The 18,095-nt window shown below is 40.4% G+C and overlaps 2 protein-coding genes across 7 annotated transcripts in view; one reads left to right on the top strand and one right to left on the bottom strand.

The window, feature by feature from the left end:
- SPATA6L (spermatogenesis associated 6 like) overlaps positions 1 to 18,095 on the bottom strand; it is a 59,113-nt gene that overhangs the window by 38,505 nt on the left and 2,513 nt on the right. For 3 of the 6 annotated variants that reach the window (XM_077966122.1, XM_077966121.1, XM_028835183.2), the window contains exons 2-5: positions 17,918 to 17,962; positions 13,601 to 13,738; positions 9,156 to 9,204; positions 3,395 to 3,436 (exon numbers count right to left, since the gene is read on the bottom strand). In XM_077966122.1, the coding sequence (XP_077822248.1) occupies positions 3,395 to 3,436; positions 9,156 to 9,204; positions 13,601 to 13,738; positions 17,918 to 17,956 (268 nt within the window). In that variant the 5' untranslated portion in view covers positions 17,957 to 17,962. Of the gene's footprint in view, positions 1 to 3,394; positions 3,437 to 9,155; positions 9,205 to 13,600; positions 13,739 to 13,862; positions 15,141 to 17,917; positions 17,963 to 18,095 lie in introns of those variants that run through there. The other 3 variants (XM_015117773.3, XM_077966124.1, XM_077966123.1) reach the window with 2 other exon arrangements.
- Positions 13,988 to 16,950, top strand: PLPP6 (phospholipid phosphatase 6). Its single transcript, NM_001198707.3, is given in 1 exon segment — positions 13,988 to 16,950. A coding segment is annotated over 1 exon segment (891 nt). The 5' UTR covers positions 13,988 to 14,074; the 3' UTR covers positions 14,966 to 16,950.

Here is an 18,095-nt window from a genome sequence, read left to right as displayed (position 1 = left end):
ATCTTAGCTCATTGCAATCTCTGCCTCCCGGGTTCAAGCAGTTCTCCTGCCTCAGCCTCCCGAGTAGCTCGGATTACAGGCACCTGCCATCATGTTCAGCTAATTTTTGTATTTTCAGTAGAAACAGGGTTTCACTATGTTGGCCACGCTGGTCTCGAACTCCTGACTTCATGATCTGCCCGCCTCAGCCTCCCAAAGTGCTGGGATTATAAGCGTGAGCCATGACATACTTTGCAAACACAACAAATCCAATTGACAGTATCCAGCATTAACTAGGATATGGGGAATGGGAATGCCATGCACTCCTGGATGCAGTAGAAGTATTGGAACCTTATTGGGGATCAGCTTACCCCAGTTTAAAAGGCATGGTTCAATCTAAGAATTCTATTATTTGTAAATATACCAAGAAATATGTGAAAGAAAAGAAAATCTAAATGCTCAACAATTTATGGATAACACCACCACTATGGAAAAATACATAGCTATTGAAAATGACAAGTAAACTATAGGTAACAATGTAAAGTAAGAAAAGTAAAACTCAAAATACTATGGAAATACTGTTTAGAGACCTATAAAACACACATACATAAATTAATAAAATTATTTATAGCTATCAAAATAATGATGTAGGCTGGGGGCAGTGGCTCACATCTGTAATCCCAGCACTTTGAGAGGCCGAGGCAGGCAGATTACCTGAGGTCAGGAGTTCGACACCAGCCTGGCCAACATGGTGAAACCCCGACTCTACAAAAAATACACAAAAATTAGCTGGACGTGTTGGCAGGTGCCCATAATTCCAGCTATTCAGGAGACTGAGGCAGGAGAATCACTTGAACCCAGGAGGCGGATGGAACAGTGAGCTGAGGTTGCATCACTGCACTCTAGCCTGGGCAACAGAGCTGGACTCTGTCTCAAAAATAAAAAACTAAATTTTTTTTAAAACGTAGATTTATGCTTTTAGAAATGACAACATAGGCAAGGCATGGTGGATCACACCTTTAATGCCAGCATTTTGGGTGGCCAATGTGGGAGGATTGCTTGCATCCAGGAGTTTGAGACCAGCCTAGGCAACACAGTGGAATCCCAGCTCTACAAAAAATATAACTAATAATAAAAATTTAGCTGGGCATGGTGCATGTCTGTAGTTTCAGCTATTGAGAGGCTGAGGCAGGAGAATTGCTCAAGCCCAGGAGGTCATACCACTGCATTCAGTCTGAGTGACAGAGTGAGATCTTGTCTCAAAAGATACATATAAAAAATAAAATTAAATTAAAAAAAATTAAACAACAATATAACAGTGACATACAATGGGGAAAGCTAATAACAGAAAAAAAAGTACGTGATGCTATGCAAAAATTCCATATCTATGTATTCTTCTATCTACAGAGAAATATCAAGAAATATGTTCACCAAAATATAAATAAAGGTTCTCTCAGGATTACATAATTTTTACAAGTAAAAATTATGAAGCTATTTTCATTTTCAGAAAGAAAAAAAAGCAGAAATGTGTAATAACAAAGATCAGAAGAGAATTTTCTGAGTTTTCAGTGTTCTCTCTCTCACAGACACACACACAAGCGTGCACGCACACGCACTTCTATGCCAACAACCCTAAAATAACTAGATAGCTATACTGAAAGACTATTTATGAGAATTGGTGCCACTGAGTGGCAGGTCCTAACCTCTCTCACCAGCTCAGGTCTTATGTCACTCAAGACATACTGCAAAGCAAAAGTACCACAGAAGAGCTTCCTCCTAGAATCTCATGATTCTAGCACAGGGGTCACAGACTCTTTCTGTAAAGGGTCAGACAGCTAAATGTTTTACGCTTTGTAGGCCATCTGTTCAAAACTACTCACCTCTGTCATTGCTCTGCAAAAGTGGCTATAAATACTACTTAAACGAATGAGTATGGCTATGTTCCAAAAAGACCTGTATTTAGGAATAATGAAATTTGAATTTCATATAATTTTCACATCACTAAATATTCATTTCAAAAATTCTTTCCAACCATTTAAAAATGTAAAAACCAAAAATAGTTTGGCAGTTCCTCACAAAGTTAAACAGTTATCATATACTCCATTCGCTAGGTATATACACAGAAGAACTAAAAGCAAATATACAACAATTTGTACACAAGTATTCAAAACAACATTATTTATAAACATCCAAAAAGTAGAAATGTCTTAGTCTATTTTCTGTTGCTTATAACAGAATACCTGAAACTGGGTAATTTATTTTTAAAAGGCTATTTATTTATTGCAGTTATGGAGGCTGAGAAGTCCAAGGTTGAGGGGCTGTGTCTGGTGAGGGCCTTCTTGCTGGTGGGGACTCTGCTGAGTAGGCAGGTGACACAGGGCATCACATAGTGAGGGTGCTGAGCATGGTAGCTCAGGTCTCTCTTCCTACTCTTATAAAGCCAACAGTCTGACTCCCATGATAACCCATCAATACATTAATCCATGAATAGATCAACCTATTCATAACGGCAGAGCCCTCATTACCCAATCCATATAGAAGAATATTATTCAGGCACAAAAAGGAATTAAAATCTGACACATGCTACAACATGGCTGAACCATGAAAACATTATGCTAAGTGAAAGAAACCAGACATAAAAGGTCACATATTGTAGGCTTCTATTTATATGAAATGTCTAGAATGAGAAAATCAACAGAGACACAATTAGTGGTGGCCAGGGCCTGGAGGAGGAAGGAATGGGAAATGATTGCTAATAAACACAGAATTTCTTTTTGGGGTAATAAAAATGTTCTGGAATTAGTGGTGATGGCAGTCCAATCTTATGAACATACTAAAACCAACTGAATTGTACATTTGAAAATGATGAATTGTATATGATTTAAATTGCAATAAAAAATGTGGAAACCATTTCTAGTTCACGGGCCATACAACAATGGCCTACAGGCTGGATTTGGCTAGGGACTATAGTTTACCAACCTTGTTCCAGCAACTAACAAAGAAAATGTCTTAGGGTTTCTCTCTCTCTCTCTCTCTCTCTCTCACACACACACACACACACACACACACACACACCCCACAAATTAGAACACAGCCAAAGGTCAAAACTTGAAATCAGCTAAGCCAGGACTGAAAAATTATTTAATAATTAAATAAAGTTATTAAAAAATGGAAAGACAAGGAGTCTGTTTAAGTTATGTTCCCTGCCACCAAACACCATAAAGTTATTATTCTGAAAATAGACAAAATTTAATAGATTGGCAGAAAAAAGGCATGTGTTATATAAACTTATAGATATATAAAGTTATGTGTTATTTTAAAACACAACTCTTAAGTACAGTACCCATTTTTTCAGGCCAAATTTATTTTAAAATTATATTAAGCTAATTTAGAAATGTATTTACTGGCACATTACCTGGAGGAACTAGCTGTATTAATTCAAACCTGGTTAGGAAGCCTAAAAAGGAAAAAATGAGATTTTAATACTTCCAAAAATTGCCACAGTCTTTCAATAATTATTAAGTTTTAAACTGTTATAAAATCCATTTAATAGTAATAATAATAAAAATAATAATTAAAAATAACTCCAAACCAACATCAAATCAGGTATTTCTAGAATTAATCAATCAAGAGAGTGTAATGAGAGTAACAGAATTATAAAAATAGCATTTCACTAGCCATAAAAAAGAACAAGGGTTCATGTCTTTTGAAGGATCTGGAGGTCATTATCAAACTAACACAGAAACAGAAAACCAAATGCAGCATGTTCTCACTTAAAAATGGGAGTTAAATGATGAGAACTCATGGACACACAGAGGGGACCAATACACACTGGGGCCTACTTGAGGGTGGAGGGTGGGAGAAGAAAGAGGATCAGAAAAAATAACTATTGGATACTAGACTTAATACCTGGGTGACAATCTCTACAACAAATCCCCATGACACGGGTTCACCTATATAACAAACCTGCACATGTACCCCTAAACCTAAAAGTTAAAAAAAAAAATAGCACTTCACCTCTTGAAAAGTATTAAAAAAAAAAGATGCAATATTTGTCTCCTAAAAGTGCATACAATAAATAAGTAAGTGTATATATACATAGAGCTCTAAAATAACAATGCAATTTTCATCTTAAATATTCAAAATCCACTTGTTATCCATTAATGTACAAAAGTTTATCTTGCTTAAAATAGTGTGCAATATGACTATACAAATTAAACATAAAATATAACTTTGTAAGGCCAGGCATGGCGGCTCGCGCCTATAATCCCAGCACTTTGGGAGGCCAAGGCGGGTGGATCACCTGAGGTCAGGAGTTCGAGACCAGCCTGGCCAACATGGTGAACGTATTTTAGTCTCTACTAAACATGTATTTTAGTCTCTACTAAAAATACAAAAACTAGCCGGGGATGATGGCAGATGCCTGTAATCCCAGCTACTCAGGAGGCTGAGGCAGGAAAATTGTTTGAACCCGGGAGGTGGAGGTTGCAATGAGCCAAGATTGTGCCACTGCACTTCAGCCTCGGTAATGGAGTGAGACTCCATCTTAAAAAGAAAAAAAAAAAAAAATATATATATATATATATATATATATATATATAAACTTTTTAAATTTTCTTGAGTTCAAAATATATTTAGAAATAGCGAGCCTATGTACAATGACAAGAATAAAATTAAAATAAGGACAAGAATAAAGTTCAGATCTTTAAGATAACTTAAATGATATATTAGGTTGGTGCAATTATAACAATTAAAAAAATCAATGAAGATAATTCTCACAAAATAACATAACAAGTGAAAACATTTTAGTTATTTGTTTTTGTTTTGTTTGAATTAGGGTCTCGCTCTGTCACCCAGGGTGGAGTGCAGTGGTGCGATCTTGGGTCACTGCAACCTCTACCTTGCAGGTTCATGCGATTCTCCTGCCTCAGCCTCCCAAGTAGCTGGGACTACCGGCACGTACCACAATGCCCAGCTACTTTTTGTATTTTTAGTAGAGATGGAGTTTCACCATGTTGGCCAGGCTGGTCTCAAACTCTTAACCTCAGGTGATTTGCCCACCTCAGCCTCCCAAAGTGTTGGGATTACAGATGTAAGCCACTGTGCCCAGACATGAAAACATTTTAAATAGACAACAAAAGTAAAATTCTAACTTTGTAGATTTATGAAAAAATTTTGAATTTATATGACAAAACTTTAAATGCCAAGAAACTTAAAAGCCAAGACAGCCTGACACTTTAGGTTTTCAAAATGAGAGGAGGGAATATATATTTGCCAACCATCACCCTGATGGTAATTTAAGCACTTAGTTTGATTCAGCCTCTAAATTCTTTCTTTTTAATTTTTAATTTCCACAGGTTATTGGGGAACAAGTGGTATTTGATTATAAGTTATTTAGTGGTGATTTGTGAGATTTTGGTGCACTCATTACCTAAGCAGTATACACTGCACCCTATTTGTAGTCTTTTATCCCTCACTCCCTTCCCAATCTTTTCCCGAGTCCCCAAAGTCCATTGTGTCATTCTTTTGCCTTTGCATCCTCATAGCTTAGCTCCCACTTATAAGTGAGAACATACGATGTTTGATTTTCCATTCCTGAATTACTTCACTTAGAATAATAGTCTCTAATTTCATCCAGGTCATTGCTAATGCCATTAATTCATTCCTTTTAATGGTTGACTAGTATTCCATCATACATATATATAATGGAATATATATATATATGTATATATATATGTACACACACACACACCACAGTTTCTATATCCACTCGTTGATTGATGGGCATTTGGATTTGTCCCACATTTTTGCAATTGCAAATTGTGCTGCTATAAACATGCGTGTGCAAGTATTTTTTTCATAAAATGACCTCTTTTCCTCTGGGTAGACAGATACTCCAGTAGTGGGATTGCTGGATCAAATGGTAGTTCTACTTCTAGTTCTTTAAGGCGTCTCTACACTGTTTTCCATAGTGGTTATACTAGTTTACATTCCCATCAGCAGTGTAGAAGTGTTACCTGTTCACCACATCTATGCCAACATCTACTATTTTTGATTTTTTGATTATGGTCAGGCTCTAAATTCTATGCAGTCAATTAATTCTCATCGTGACTCTATGAGTCCAATGCAATGGCTATCCTCATTTTTATGAATGAAGAAACTAAACCTCAAAGAGGAAACTATAGTAATGTGGGCAAGGTCAGACTGGCTAACAGTAACAGGGTTATATTGGAACCCAAGTAGTGTGTTCTCAGGGCCTGTCCTCTTATCCGCAAGATACTTCATTGAAAAATCCTATTCTTCCATAGAGCAAGTTAATTAGGATGCTTGATAAAATAACTACACCTTTTAATTGCCTTCTGGAATGGCATCACGTAATTCACACTTGCTTTAAATATCAAGGACAAAAGGAAATCATTAATGAGTGACCTAGAGAACTGTTCTTATGTTCTTTTATGCTTCATTCTACCTCCCAGGGTTAATACTGGGAAATGAAATGAAAATATCCCAATTCTTGCAGGATCATTTGAAATGCTGGATTTTTTTCTGAATTTAAAGAGGCTTGAGAGAATCAGTGCTCTTACAGATGTGACCCATCTCAGAGAGATGTTTCACCTTCCTGTTTTTTAAGATTCAGGTAGAAATATAAATGCAGTAAATCAACTTGGGTATTGAATCTACTTTTTAAAAGGCCAAATGCCAAAGGCATCATTTTTTATACCCAATTACCTTGATGGCTTCCTGAGACACATACTTGCTCAGTGACTACCCTAATCTATGCTACCTCTGTAGGTACTGACTCACTCTTTGCCTAATTTCAAACTCTTTAATCTACCTGGTATGTCAGCCTGAGACCTAGCCTGCTCCCATTCTGACTTCTACCCAGGATGACATCCTGTCTCTACAAAACAAAAACAAAAACAAAACTAGCTAGGCATGGTGCTGTGTGCCTGTAGTCCCAACTGCTTCAGCGGCTGAGGTGGGAGGATCACTTGAGCCCAGAAAGTTGAGGCTGCAGTAAGGTATGATCGTGCCACTGCACTCCAGGCTAGGTGACAGAGCGAGACCCTGTCTCAAAATAAACAAAAAAATAAAGACAAATGATCCCATTAAAAAGTAGGCAAAGATCTGAATAGACATTTCCCCCAAAGAAAATACACAAATGGCCAATTATCTCACGAAAAAATGTTCAACATCATTAGCCATCAGGGAAATGCAAATCAAAACAATGATGAGATACCACTTCACACCCACAAAGATGACTACCAATCAAAATGACAGATAATAACAAGTGTTGGCCAGGATGTGGGAAAATGGAACCCTCATACATTGCTGGTGGGATGTAAAATGATTCAGCTGCTTTGGTAAATAATGTGAAACTTCCTTAAAAGGTTAAACATACAGTTACCATATTGAAACGGGAAAAGCTCCCTTTTCCCCTTCTCAGGACGTGCGACGCGGGTGTGGCTTGCTTCTTCGGTGCTCCGCTGCTCAAACCTCTAGAGGAGCAGACAGAGGGGGACAGGCTGTGGGGTTCCAATCCCATGGCAGTATCTAGGGGTGAATGTTTACAGCTCCTGAAGCCCCAGTGGGTGTGTGTTACAGGGTGCTCTTTTAGTTTACCGTCTATAGGCAGCTTGTGTTAGTCAGCTCAGTTAGACCCTCTACCCTGTTGCAAGGACATAGGGGCTTTCTGTATCCCCGGGGTTCTTGCCTCGGTGTACTGGAAGAATCGGATCACACATGGGCTTGGAGAATGAGTGTGAGGTTTTATTGAGTGGAAGTAGCTTTCAGCAGATGGGGGAGCCAGAAGGGAGATGGTTTTCCCCTGGAGTTGGGCCGCTTGGCGGCCCCAGCTCTCCTCCAACCGCCCCAGCCAAACTCCGTGTTGTTCTGCTAGTGCCAATGTGCTCCTCTCGATGTCCAGTCGCTTCTGTCTCTGCCTTGCTAGGGTCTCGGGTTTTTATAGGCACAGGATGGGGACGTGGTGGGCCAGGATGGTCTTGGGAAATGCAATATTTGGGCGGGAAAGCAGGAGTGCCTGTCCTCATCTAGGTCCGTGGGGATGGAGCCCTAGCCAGGGATCACACCCTTCCTCTACCCAGCACTTCCTCCTTCCATATTATTTAAAGGTACCACTATCTCTCTTCCCAGCACTCCTGTATCAATGTGACCCAGCAATTTCACTCCTAGGTATACCCAAGAGGCATTAAAACATACGTTCACACAAAAACTTACACACAAATATTCACAGCATCATTATTCATCATAGCCTAAAAGTGGAAACAATACAAATGTCCATCAATGATGACTAGAAAAACAAAATGTGATATATTCATCCAATAGAATACTATTTGGCCAAACAAAAACTTAAGTTCTGGCACATGCTATAATATGGATGAACCTTGAAAACATTATACTAAGAAGTCAATCACAAAGAAGCACATGTTGCATAACCTCATTCATATGAAATATCCGGAATAAGCAAATCTATAGAGATGGAAAGATTAGTGGTTACTGATAGCTAGGAGGGTTGCTGGGGAATAGGGAGTGATTGCTAATGGGCATAGAGCTGCTTTTTGTAGTGATAAAAATATTCTAACAATGAAATACACAAAAACAATTTTTAGAAATAAACAACCAAACAGAATCATACCATCCCCCATCAAAACCCATCTATATCTAGCTTTTTTTTTTTTTTTTTTTTTAGATGGAGTCTTCCTCTGCCACCCAGGCTGAAGTGCAATGGCACGATCTCGGCTCACACAAACTCCACCTCCTGGGTTCAAGTGACTCTCCTACCTCAGCCTCCTAGGTAGCTGGGACTACAGGCATGTGCCACCACATCCGGCTAATTTTGTTGTATTTTTGGTAGAGATGGGGTTTCACCATGCCGGCCAGGCTGGTCTCAAACTCCTGACCTCAAATGATCCACCCACCTCGGCCTCCCAAAGTGCTGGGATTACAGACGTGAGCCACCGTGCCCAGCCAAGCCCATTTATATTTAGGAAGGGTATGTAGCAGAATCAAAAATGTGATTCAAATTTTACATAGGCTGTCTTGAAATAAATATTTACCAAACATGAACATATCACAGTCTAGAAAAGAGCAGACTTTTAAATCTGTGAATTACACACAACAGTCTTTTGGTTTGTTTTGTTTTTCAGAGTACCTACTTTCCAAAAGGTCTACTACAGCTTCAGGATCCACTGCACTTTCAAATACCTGCAGAGAAAAATGGAGAAAATAAATTTTCAAAGTTGTATTAATAAGTGCATATAGAAACTGTAAATGCCAGGTGCAGTAGCTCACACCTGTAATCCTAGCACTTTGGGAGGCCAAGGTGGGTGTATTGCTTTAGCTCAGGAGTTTGAGACCAGCAACATGGTGAAATCCTCTCTCTACAAAAAATACAAAAGATAGCTTGGCTTGGTGGCTTTTGCCTGTATTCCCAGCCACTTGCGGGGCTGAGGCTGGAGGATCATTTGAGCCCAGGAGATAGAGGTTGCAGTGAGCTAAGATGGCATCACCACATTCCAGCATGGGAGAAACAGTGAGACCCTGAGAAAGAAAAGAAAAGAGAAGAGAAGAGAAGAGAAGAGAAGAAAAAGAGAGAGAGAGAGAGAGAGACAGAAAGAAAGAAAGAAAGAAAGAAAGAAAGAAAGAAAGAAAGAAAGAAAGAAAGAAAGAAAGAAAGAAAGAAAGAAAAAGAGAGAGAGAGAAGGAAGGAAGGAAGGAAGGAAGGAAGGAAGGAAGGAAGGAAGGAAGGAAAGAAAGAGAGAGGAAGGGTAAATTAAATTCTTCCAAGTAATTAACATATGTGAAATCCAGTCACATAACATTTTAGAACTCAGCAGATGTACCTTTAATAAGTGTCTGATTAAAAGTTCAACAATTGATTATAGAATAAATGAAGGTTAACACAACAATAAGTGCAAAAAAATCTCAATTAGATAAATCTACCACATGCTAAAAATGTCATCAACTTGACCTAGCTCTACTGTTTGTGTTAAAAGCCCATCTTGAATTAACCTCAAAGAGTCTTGTTTGACTACCTAGCAAAACATTCTGTATACAACAGATACTCATTAAATGTTAACTGAATGAATGGTTTCTCTTCCCAAGCAATTGGTTGTGCTGAAAAGGAACATAAAAAGAAATTTTACCTATGCGTAACACAAAACAAAAGCTAAGTACTAGCAGCTACACTCACATAGAATAAGAAAAGAAAGAGAGGAGAGTCTCAAAAGTTTTAAGTGTATCTTGAAGCACAAGAAAAACATTGTAATATCTATCTAGCCATTGCCAAATCTTTATATTTTGTTCTTGAAATAAAAGGGCCTGGGATGGGATTGAAATAAAGGTACACCATGCCTTTCCCCCTAAGTTCTAGGCCCTAAGAAAAACAAAACGTTTTCAGCAGAGCTTGATTTCAGGCTTCAAAGTTCTGATTTAAATGGTATTTAAACTTAAACAAAAATGAAAGTGTCTCATATAATCAATTTTTGTCCTACTGACTGGATTTATCAAGCAAATGTGGGTAAGTGAGTTTTTTTGCCTAAATTATTTTAATAATCCTTTCATTTTACCCATTGTTATGGGCTGAATTGTGTCCCCCCAAAAATTCATGGGATGAAGTCTTAAACCCAGTATCTCAGAATATGACCTTAGTTTGCACATAAGGTCACTGCAAATAAAATTACTTAAGTTAGAATAAGGTCATACTGGGATAAGGTAGGCCTCTGATAAGACTGGTGTCCTGAGGAGGGGTGGAAATTTGAGCACAGAAACTGTTTTTAAAAAAAAAGAAAAGAAAAGAAAAAAAACTTTAGGCAAAATTAAATTTATTTAAGCAAGGAACGATTCATAAACTGGGCAGCACTCAGAACTAAAAGAGGTTCAGAGACCTCCACTGCTGCATTATGGACAGCAAGCTTTTACAGGCTGACATGAAAATAAGACAAAGAAAATACATTTAATTGGTTGGAGTAGAAAGACCCTAGTTAAGAGATCATTGGCAGTTTCTGATAGGTAAAGTCTCTAGTTAAAGGTTAGTTGGCAATTTCTTATCGGTAAAATCTCCAGTTAGAAGTTCATTGGTGGCATCCGTTTGGTAAAAGTCTATAGTTTTACTGTTTACATTGGGCTTCAGTTTGCTTACGCAGGAATTTAAAGCACTGGAGCCGCCCCAGCCTAATGACTTCCCCCACCCCAGTCTTTTTTAACAGTACACACACAGAGTGAATGCCATGTAAATATTGGAATTACACTGCCACAAGCCAAGGAACTATACCAGAAACTAGGAGAGAGGCCTGGAATAGGTCTTTCCCTAGTGCCTTTAAAAGGAATATGTCCCTGCTGACACTCTGATTTCAAGAATTGTAGCCTCCAGAACAGCAAAACCATGTTTCTGTTGTTTAAGCCACTCCATTTGTGGTACTTCTGTATAGCAGCTCTAAGAAACTAACATCCATATCTAAGGATTTTCTCAAGTATGATCTTGGGGAGTAAATGATCAACATGAACTGCTTGAACAATGGCTCATATATTCTTATGAGTAATTTGTTTACCCAAATGCCTCAGAAAATTCCACTTTGAATTAAACAGAAGATCCAAGGAAGAGAAAATTTTTACCACCTGCTGAAAGTAGTTGCAGCTAGAGAAGGGAACAGATACAAGGAAGCTAAAACCAACAGGAAGAAAGGAATATGAACCCAAACAACTCATGCAAGAGGACAATTAATTGAGTGAATTTTATAAAATGAAAAAATGGTTCCATGATTTGTTTGACTAGTAATCTCAAATGTACAGCTTTTCAACAGAGCAGAAGTGGCATCTGAAATGTGACTCAGGCTCACTCTTCTCTTTGACAAATCAAGGAGGTTGGAGTTATCTAGTCGTGTGCTTCTATGATTTTCTATCTTAGGGCTTCTTATAAAAATATTTTTAAAGGCTTTTACAGGCCAGACGCAGTGGCTCATGCGGTAATCCCAGCACTTTGGGAGGCTAAGGTGGGCAGATCACTTGAGGCCAGGAGTTTGAGACCAGCCTGACCAACATGGTGAAACCCTGTCTCTACTAAAAATACAAAAATTAGCCTGGTGTGGTGGCAGACGCCTGAACCTGGGAGGCAGAGGGTGCAGTGCCCCAAGGTCTTGCCACTGCACTCCAGCCTGGATGGCAGAGCAATACTCTGTCTCCAAAAAAAAAAAAAAAAAGAAAATTATTGGGGGGGAGGGGAAGACTGCATTTTTACCACCAACTTTTTACCATCAACTTTTTACCACTTTTTTTTTTTTTTTTTTTTTTTTTTTGAGACAGAGTCTGTCTCTGTCTCCCAGGCTGGAGTGCAGTGGCATGATCTCGGCTCACTGCAAGCTCTGCCTCTCGGGTTCATGCCATTCTCCTGCCTCAGCTTCCCAAGTAGCTGGGACTACAGATGCCCACCACCATGCCCGGCTAATTTTTTTTATTTTTAGTAGAGACGGGGCTTCACCGTATTAGCCAGGATGGTCTCCATCTCCTGACCCCGTGATCCGCCTGCCTCGGCCTCCCAAAGTGCTGGGATTACAGGCGTGAGCCACCGTGCCAGGCTCTTTTTTACCACTTCCAACATCTAAATGGGAGAACTAAGTTCCTTTAGATTCTGATTATATGTACCAAGGTTATAGCCATTTATTTCTCTCTTCTTTTATCCAGCCAGTTTGGTACATTCTTCATTTAAATTAATAGGTTGTGATTTATAAAAATATTACATACAATCTTAGCCCTTCAGAAAATTGATCTTCATCTCTCTCAACCTCAGGTTGAAACAGATAGGTCACTTTCTGGGCCTCAATTTCCAGACCTTTAAAAATGACATGCTCTACTCTGTAGCCTTCCTTCTCCCCAGATCTCCCTTAGTGATATTGTTTGGGGCAACATCATTAGACTTACTAAGGTTAAAACTGATTCCATCTCTAAATTCCAAAACAAAAATGTTAAGAGATTGTCAGTGATGACATAGTAATAACATCAATATTCTATGAAATAATTTGGTGGGAAGAGGGCTGGTAATGTTGTGATTATTTATATCACCATGTTATTCACCAGAATGGAATCTAGCTTTTATCACTGTAGCTAAGTAAACCAGGTGTGAGCTGAGGAAACAGTAAATCTGAACAGCCTTTTTATTTTGTTACAGGATTTTAATTACAGGATTTAACTAATTTCATTTTTTTCATTATTTTTCTTGGTCTAATACAGTTTTTTATAAGGTCCACAGTTTATTAATAATCCCTTTCATAAATATAATGCAACTACCTCTAACACCTCCAAAAACATTCAGAAATGCTCTCCTTGCTCTAGTTAAAAAATGCCATGGGAGTTCCAAGAATAGGAAACATCAACCGGGGTATTTAGCACTAGATTGACAGAACTTGGCTCAGACCTGCATTACAAAAGCAAGTCTTCCAACTGTGGTTTTGCTTCAAGGCCGACTGCGGTTTTGTACTGTGCTGAAGTGCTTTTGGATAATTTTTTTGAAGGAAATTTACAAAATAATGCTGTAAGACCTGTGTTCTTTATAAGAACTTTTAGGTTACCTTCAGACAACAAAAGCCAATGAGAAAGTCAAGATCACCTTTTCAAATCTCATGCTCTGCTGAATCATAATGGGGAACGCAGAGGGAAAGCTGTTTGTCTCCAGGTACTGATTCAGGAGGTAGACCCCGAGGTACACATCTTGCTTGCCAGGCAGGAACACCCCTGGGCAAGAAATCTTAAAAAGAAAGAAAACAAACAAGAGAGAGAAAACAGGCTTTCCTTTGTTTTGTTACACGGGGCTCTATTTCTTTTAAGTTCCTACAAACACTGACATTTTCCCCATCACCTCATTCCCTCACCTGTACCTCCCAGCGCCAACGTCCTCCCCTCTGCTCTCCTCACATTGGAAATTCCAATTCCCTCACACGTCTCCACCAGGTGTCACAATCGCGCTCTCGCCGGCTCCTCTCCCCGCCCCTCCAGGATGGTAGTGCGGAAGCGGAAGAGGCTGCAGGGCCGGGAAGCCTCTGTTTAGTCCGGCCTGGTACCGGGGTCCGGGCCGCCATCCGCGATGCCAAGTCCCCGGAGGAGCGTCGAGGGACGGCCGCTGGGCGTCTCCGCTTCGAGCAGCAGCAGCAGCAGCCCCGGCAGCCCAGCCCATGGCGGCGGTGGCGGCGGCAGCAGGTTTGAGTTCCAGTCCCTGCTCAGCAGCCGCGCTACCGGCGTGGACCCCACCTGCGCCCGGCTCCGTGCCTCGGAGAGCCCAGTGCACCGCCGCGGCTCCTTCCCCCTGGCCGCGGCGGGCCCCTCCCAGGCGCCCCCGCCTCCGCTGCCCGAGGAGGACCGCATGGACTTGAATCCGTCCTTCCTGGGCATAGCCCTGCGCTCCCTGCTGGCCATCGACCTGTGGCTGTCCAAGAAGTTGGGGGTGTGCGCGGGAGAGAGCTCGTCGTGGGGCAGCGTGCGACCCCTTATGAAGCTGCTGGAGATCTCGGGACATGGCATCCCCTGGCTGCTGGGCACCCTCTACTGCCTGTGCAGGAGCGACAGCTGGGCCGGGCGCGAGGTGCTGATGAACCTGCTCTTCGCCCTGCTGTTGGACCTGCTGCTGGTGGCCTTGATCAAAGGGCTGGTCCGCAGGCGCCGCCCGGCCCACAACCAGATGGACATGTTTGTCACTCTCTCGGTGGACAAGTACTCCTTCCCGTCGGGCCATGCCACAAGGGCTGCCCTGATGTCGAGGTTCATCCTGAACCACCTGGTACTGGCCATTCCACTGAGGGTGCTGGTGGTTCTGTGGGCCTTCGTCTTGGGCCTCTCCAGGGTCATGCTGGGGCGGCACAATGTCACCGACGTGGTTTTTGGCTTTTTTCTGGGCTACATGCAGTACAGCATCGTGGACTATTGCTGGCTCTCACCCCATAATGCTCCGGTCCTCTTTTTACTGTGGAGTCAACGATGACACCATCTCATTGATGATGGCACCAGGAGGTCTGAAGGTTTCCACATTCGATGATGCCAACCTAAACCAGCAGCCATCCCGCTTGTCCCTCTTAGGCATTTCAGGCTTCCTTTGGGATTTCAGGTGTCCCACCATCTTGATGTGCTGCTAGGCTGGAGCACACGCTGGCCATTACTGAACACAGCCATATTAGGGAAAGCAAAAAACCCTCTATTGCATATTTATTCAACAATTGTTTATGTCTCCAGGACAACTGCAAAGAAACCAAGCTGAGGTGGTTATACTGTTGCTGTTAAAAGTTGGTATCAATAAGATTTGTGTTTTGTGGTAATCCCTAAATCAACATACCACTTGTAAACTGAACTTTGAGAAAGAAACATGATGTTCATTCTGTAAATATACATGCAGACAGGCCATGTACTAATCCTAGTCCTTTTCCTGAGGTAGATTTTAAACAGTATTTTTAAAGTTCAAGACATAGGTTTTTCTAGTTTATTCCCTGAAGATCTGTTGCCATAGTTGGGACGATTTCTTCTTAATCCTGATTTTCTTGGTAAGCTTTTTTACTTTATTTTCTCTTTATTATCTCTATCCATATTTGTGGATCGGGTAGTGGGAAAAGAGATTATGATACTTGTCTTTTCTCTCCTCTCCCTCCACCCCTCAAAAGATCTTTATGTGTTTCCCACTACTCCCTGTCTTTTAGCATTCAGAGAAAAAGCCAAGAACTTGCTTAAAGAGGAAACACTTAAAAGGTAGGCATATCTAAGATGCTCATAGAAAAGGAAGAATGGGACATAGCCCCATGCTTATTTCTGTTTACAACCTAACATGGCATGAGAGAGGGCAGAGGAACTAAGTTGCTGGGGAGAGTCAGAGGAACTGAAAGTTTGGGAATAGGCTGACCATATATTATGCCAGTGACCAGTATAACAGGAGGGGCCCTGCTGCCAGTCATCTCCACTGAATAAAGAATAATGCTCCTCTATCAGGGTAATAAAATGGGGAAAGAACGTCTTCTCAATGCAAGAACGTAAGCTTTCTTGTATATACCTGTATGCTACAGTTTTTCACATGGAATTCCGTTTTCTGAGGTACAGCACATTTTAGGTAACAGTATTTAACTTGAAATTCATCAGGGGAGTCTGCTGCTGTACCAGGCACAAGGTATAATTCCAAAATTTCTGTTTACATTGATCTTTACATTTAAAGCTGTTCATCCATGGTGCCTCCCCAAATCATAAGACCAAAGACCACCAAACGCAGGGTAGACTCTGCTCATTATTCTTTGACCCAGAAAGACTGGAGAAGGCATATGCTTTAAATACTGCTCTACCTGAAAATAAATCCTTTAAATTACCTATGGAAGTGATGTCCTTAGATAATCTTAATGACTGTTTTGGCATTTATAAATAGAAATTATTATGGACTTTGATCTACCATACTGAGATTCGGATAGGAACCTGGAGAATGGCTGTGATAAGTAGGTTTTGATTGAGTGAAAGCATGAGCTTGTTCAGAGTGAGGGGCACACTGAAAAAGAAACAGCCATGCCTCAAAATCAAATCATTTGCATTCCCACAACATCCTGAACACCGACTACCTCTTCACTTGCTAAAGCAGCTAAACTGTGAAGCTCTAAGTGGGTTGGGTTTGTTGTTTAACCTTAGTGAGATCCTTTGTTTTAACTGCAGCAATATTCAGGCCGGATATTTGGAAGCAAATGATATTTCCTCTTGCCGTGTCCACAAATCTGAATATGAGGGGCATGAAATTAGGCTTACCATCTAGTTCATAATTACAATTTTGGAATTCCCTGTTTTAGTTGCTGGGGCCTGAGTTCTGACTTTTAAAGCATAGATCAATTTCACCTGATGTTTTTGAAGCATCCTAAGTACTGTAGAGTAGAAAACTGATTTCTTTGTTAATTGTACACTGAGGAATGCCTTTTAAAAATCAAAATAAAATTAACCAATAATGGTGAATGAAGTGAGATGAAAACTTAATTTTTGCCTTGATGAGGAGGGAGACTGATTTATCACTTAGCTTCTCAAGAGTTCCTTCATCTTCCTGCACAATTTTTAGAGCTTAAAACTGGTATAGTATGACTGAATATGGTCTAGCCCTATTTGCTGACAGCAAAGTGGGACAAATCCAGGAAATTTTGATCACCTTTCACACCCACATGTATGATGAAACCACAGCATTTGCCAATTGTATGGAGGCCAACCAGATTCCATGACAATTTCCTGTTAGCATTATGCTTGTAATCATAGCCAGTAGAAAAGCCCCTAGAGGAAAGGTGGCATGACATTCTGTTACTAACTACATGGAAGGATTGGAAAATGGAAACTGAAATAAGAGGGAATGGTAGACGCCCAAGTAGAAACCATGGAGTCACTCTGCAACAGCACCTCACTTAGGAAAGATTTGATAATTACAAAATATTTGTTGATTGATTGATTTCCCTTTTGGAATTAGCAAGCCAGAGCCATCACTAAGGGGAGAATAGCATAGGAAAATATCTGATTGCTTCATAGAGTTGGCAAATAATCAGGAAGTGATGGAGCTTTTTAAAATTATTCCCTGGTTAAAGAAGTTTAAAATCCGTTCACAAAATTTTATCCAGGAGAAGAAAATAAAATTCTACCTGGACTTAATGCAGGGTTGTTTGAAAATACTAAAAAAAAAAAAATCACGATAAAGATAAGAAACATGTTAACTTTAGAACAGGGAAAAAAAAAAGGTGGGAACAGGTGGAGCTGAATTAAATGTTAAGAAGTCAGGGAAAACCAATACGGAGAATCTTAAGGACAAAGGTACGATCTGTCCCAGAAGATAATGATGTGTTTGTGGTAAGTGGAGGATGTGGGGGAGGGTTGTTGAAAACCACCTGAGACTATTTAAGAGTCCGACTTGAGGTTAAGGAGGGGGAGTTCATCAATCTCTTACCGCCCGGATCTGCAGCTCCACCACCACCTCCAGAGGCATCGTTCCCTGCGTGGGCGAAAGGACTGGAATGAAAAGATCCTTTTGTGCCGAGCCTTGGACCAATTTTTCTTAGTTTAGCTCAATCCCTAGAGCAAATGTTCCCAGAAGCTTCTCCAGTCCCCATCCCCCTATTCCCCCA

Source organism: Macaca mulatta, chromosome 15, assembly GCF_049350105.2.
Source record: "Macaca mulatta isolate MMU2019108-1 chromosome 15, T2T-MMU8v2.0, whole genome shotgun sequence".
Taxonomy (NCBI): Eukaryota; Metazoa; Chordata; class Mammalia; order Primates; family Cercopithecidae; genus Macaca; species Macaca mulatta.
The sequence above is the reverse complement of the archived record's forward strand: the minus strand, read 5'-3'. Positions and strand labels throughout refer to the sequence as shown.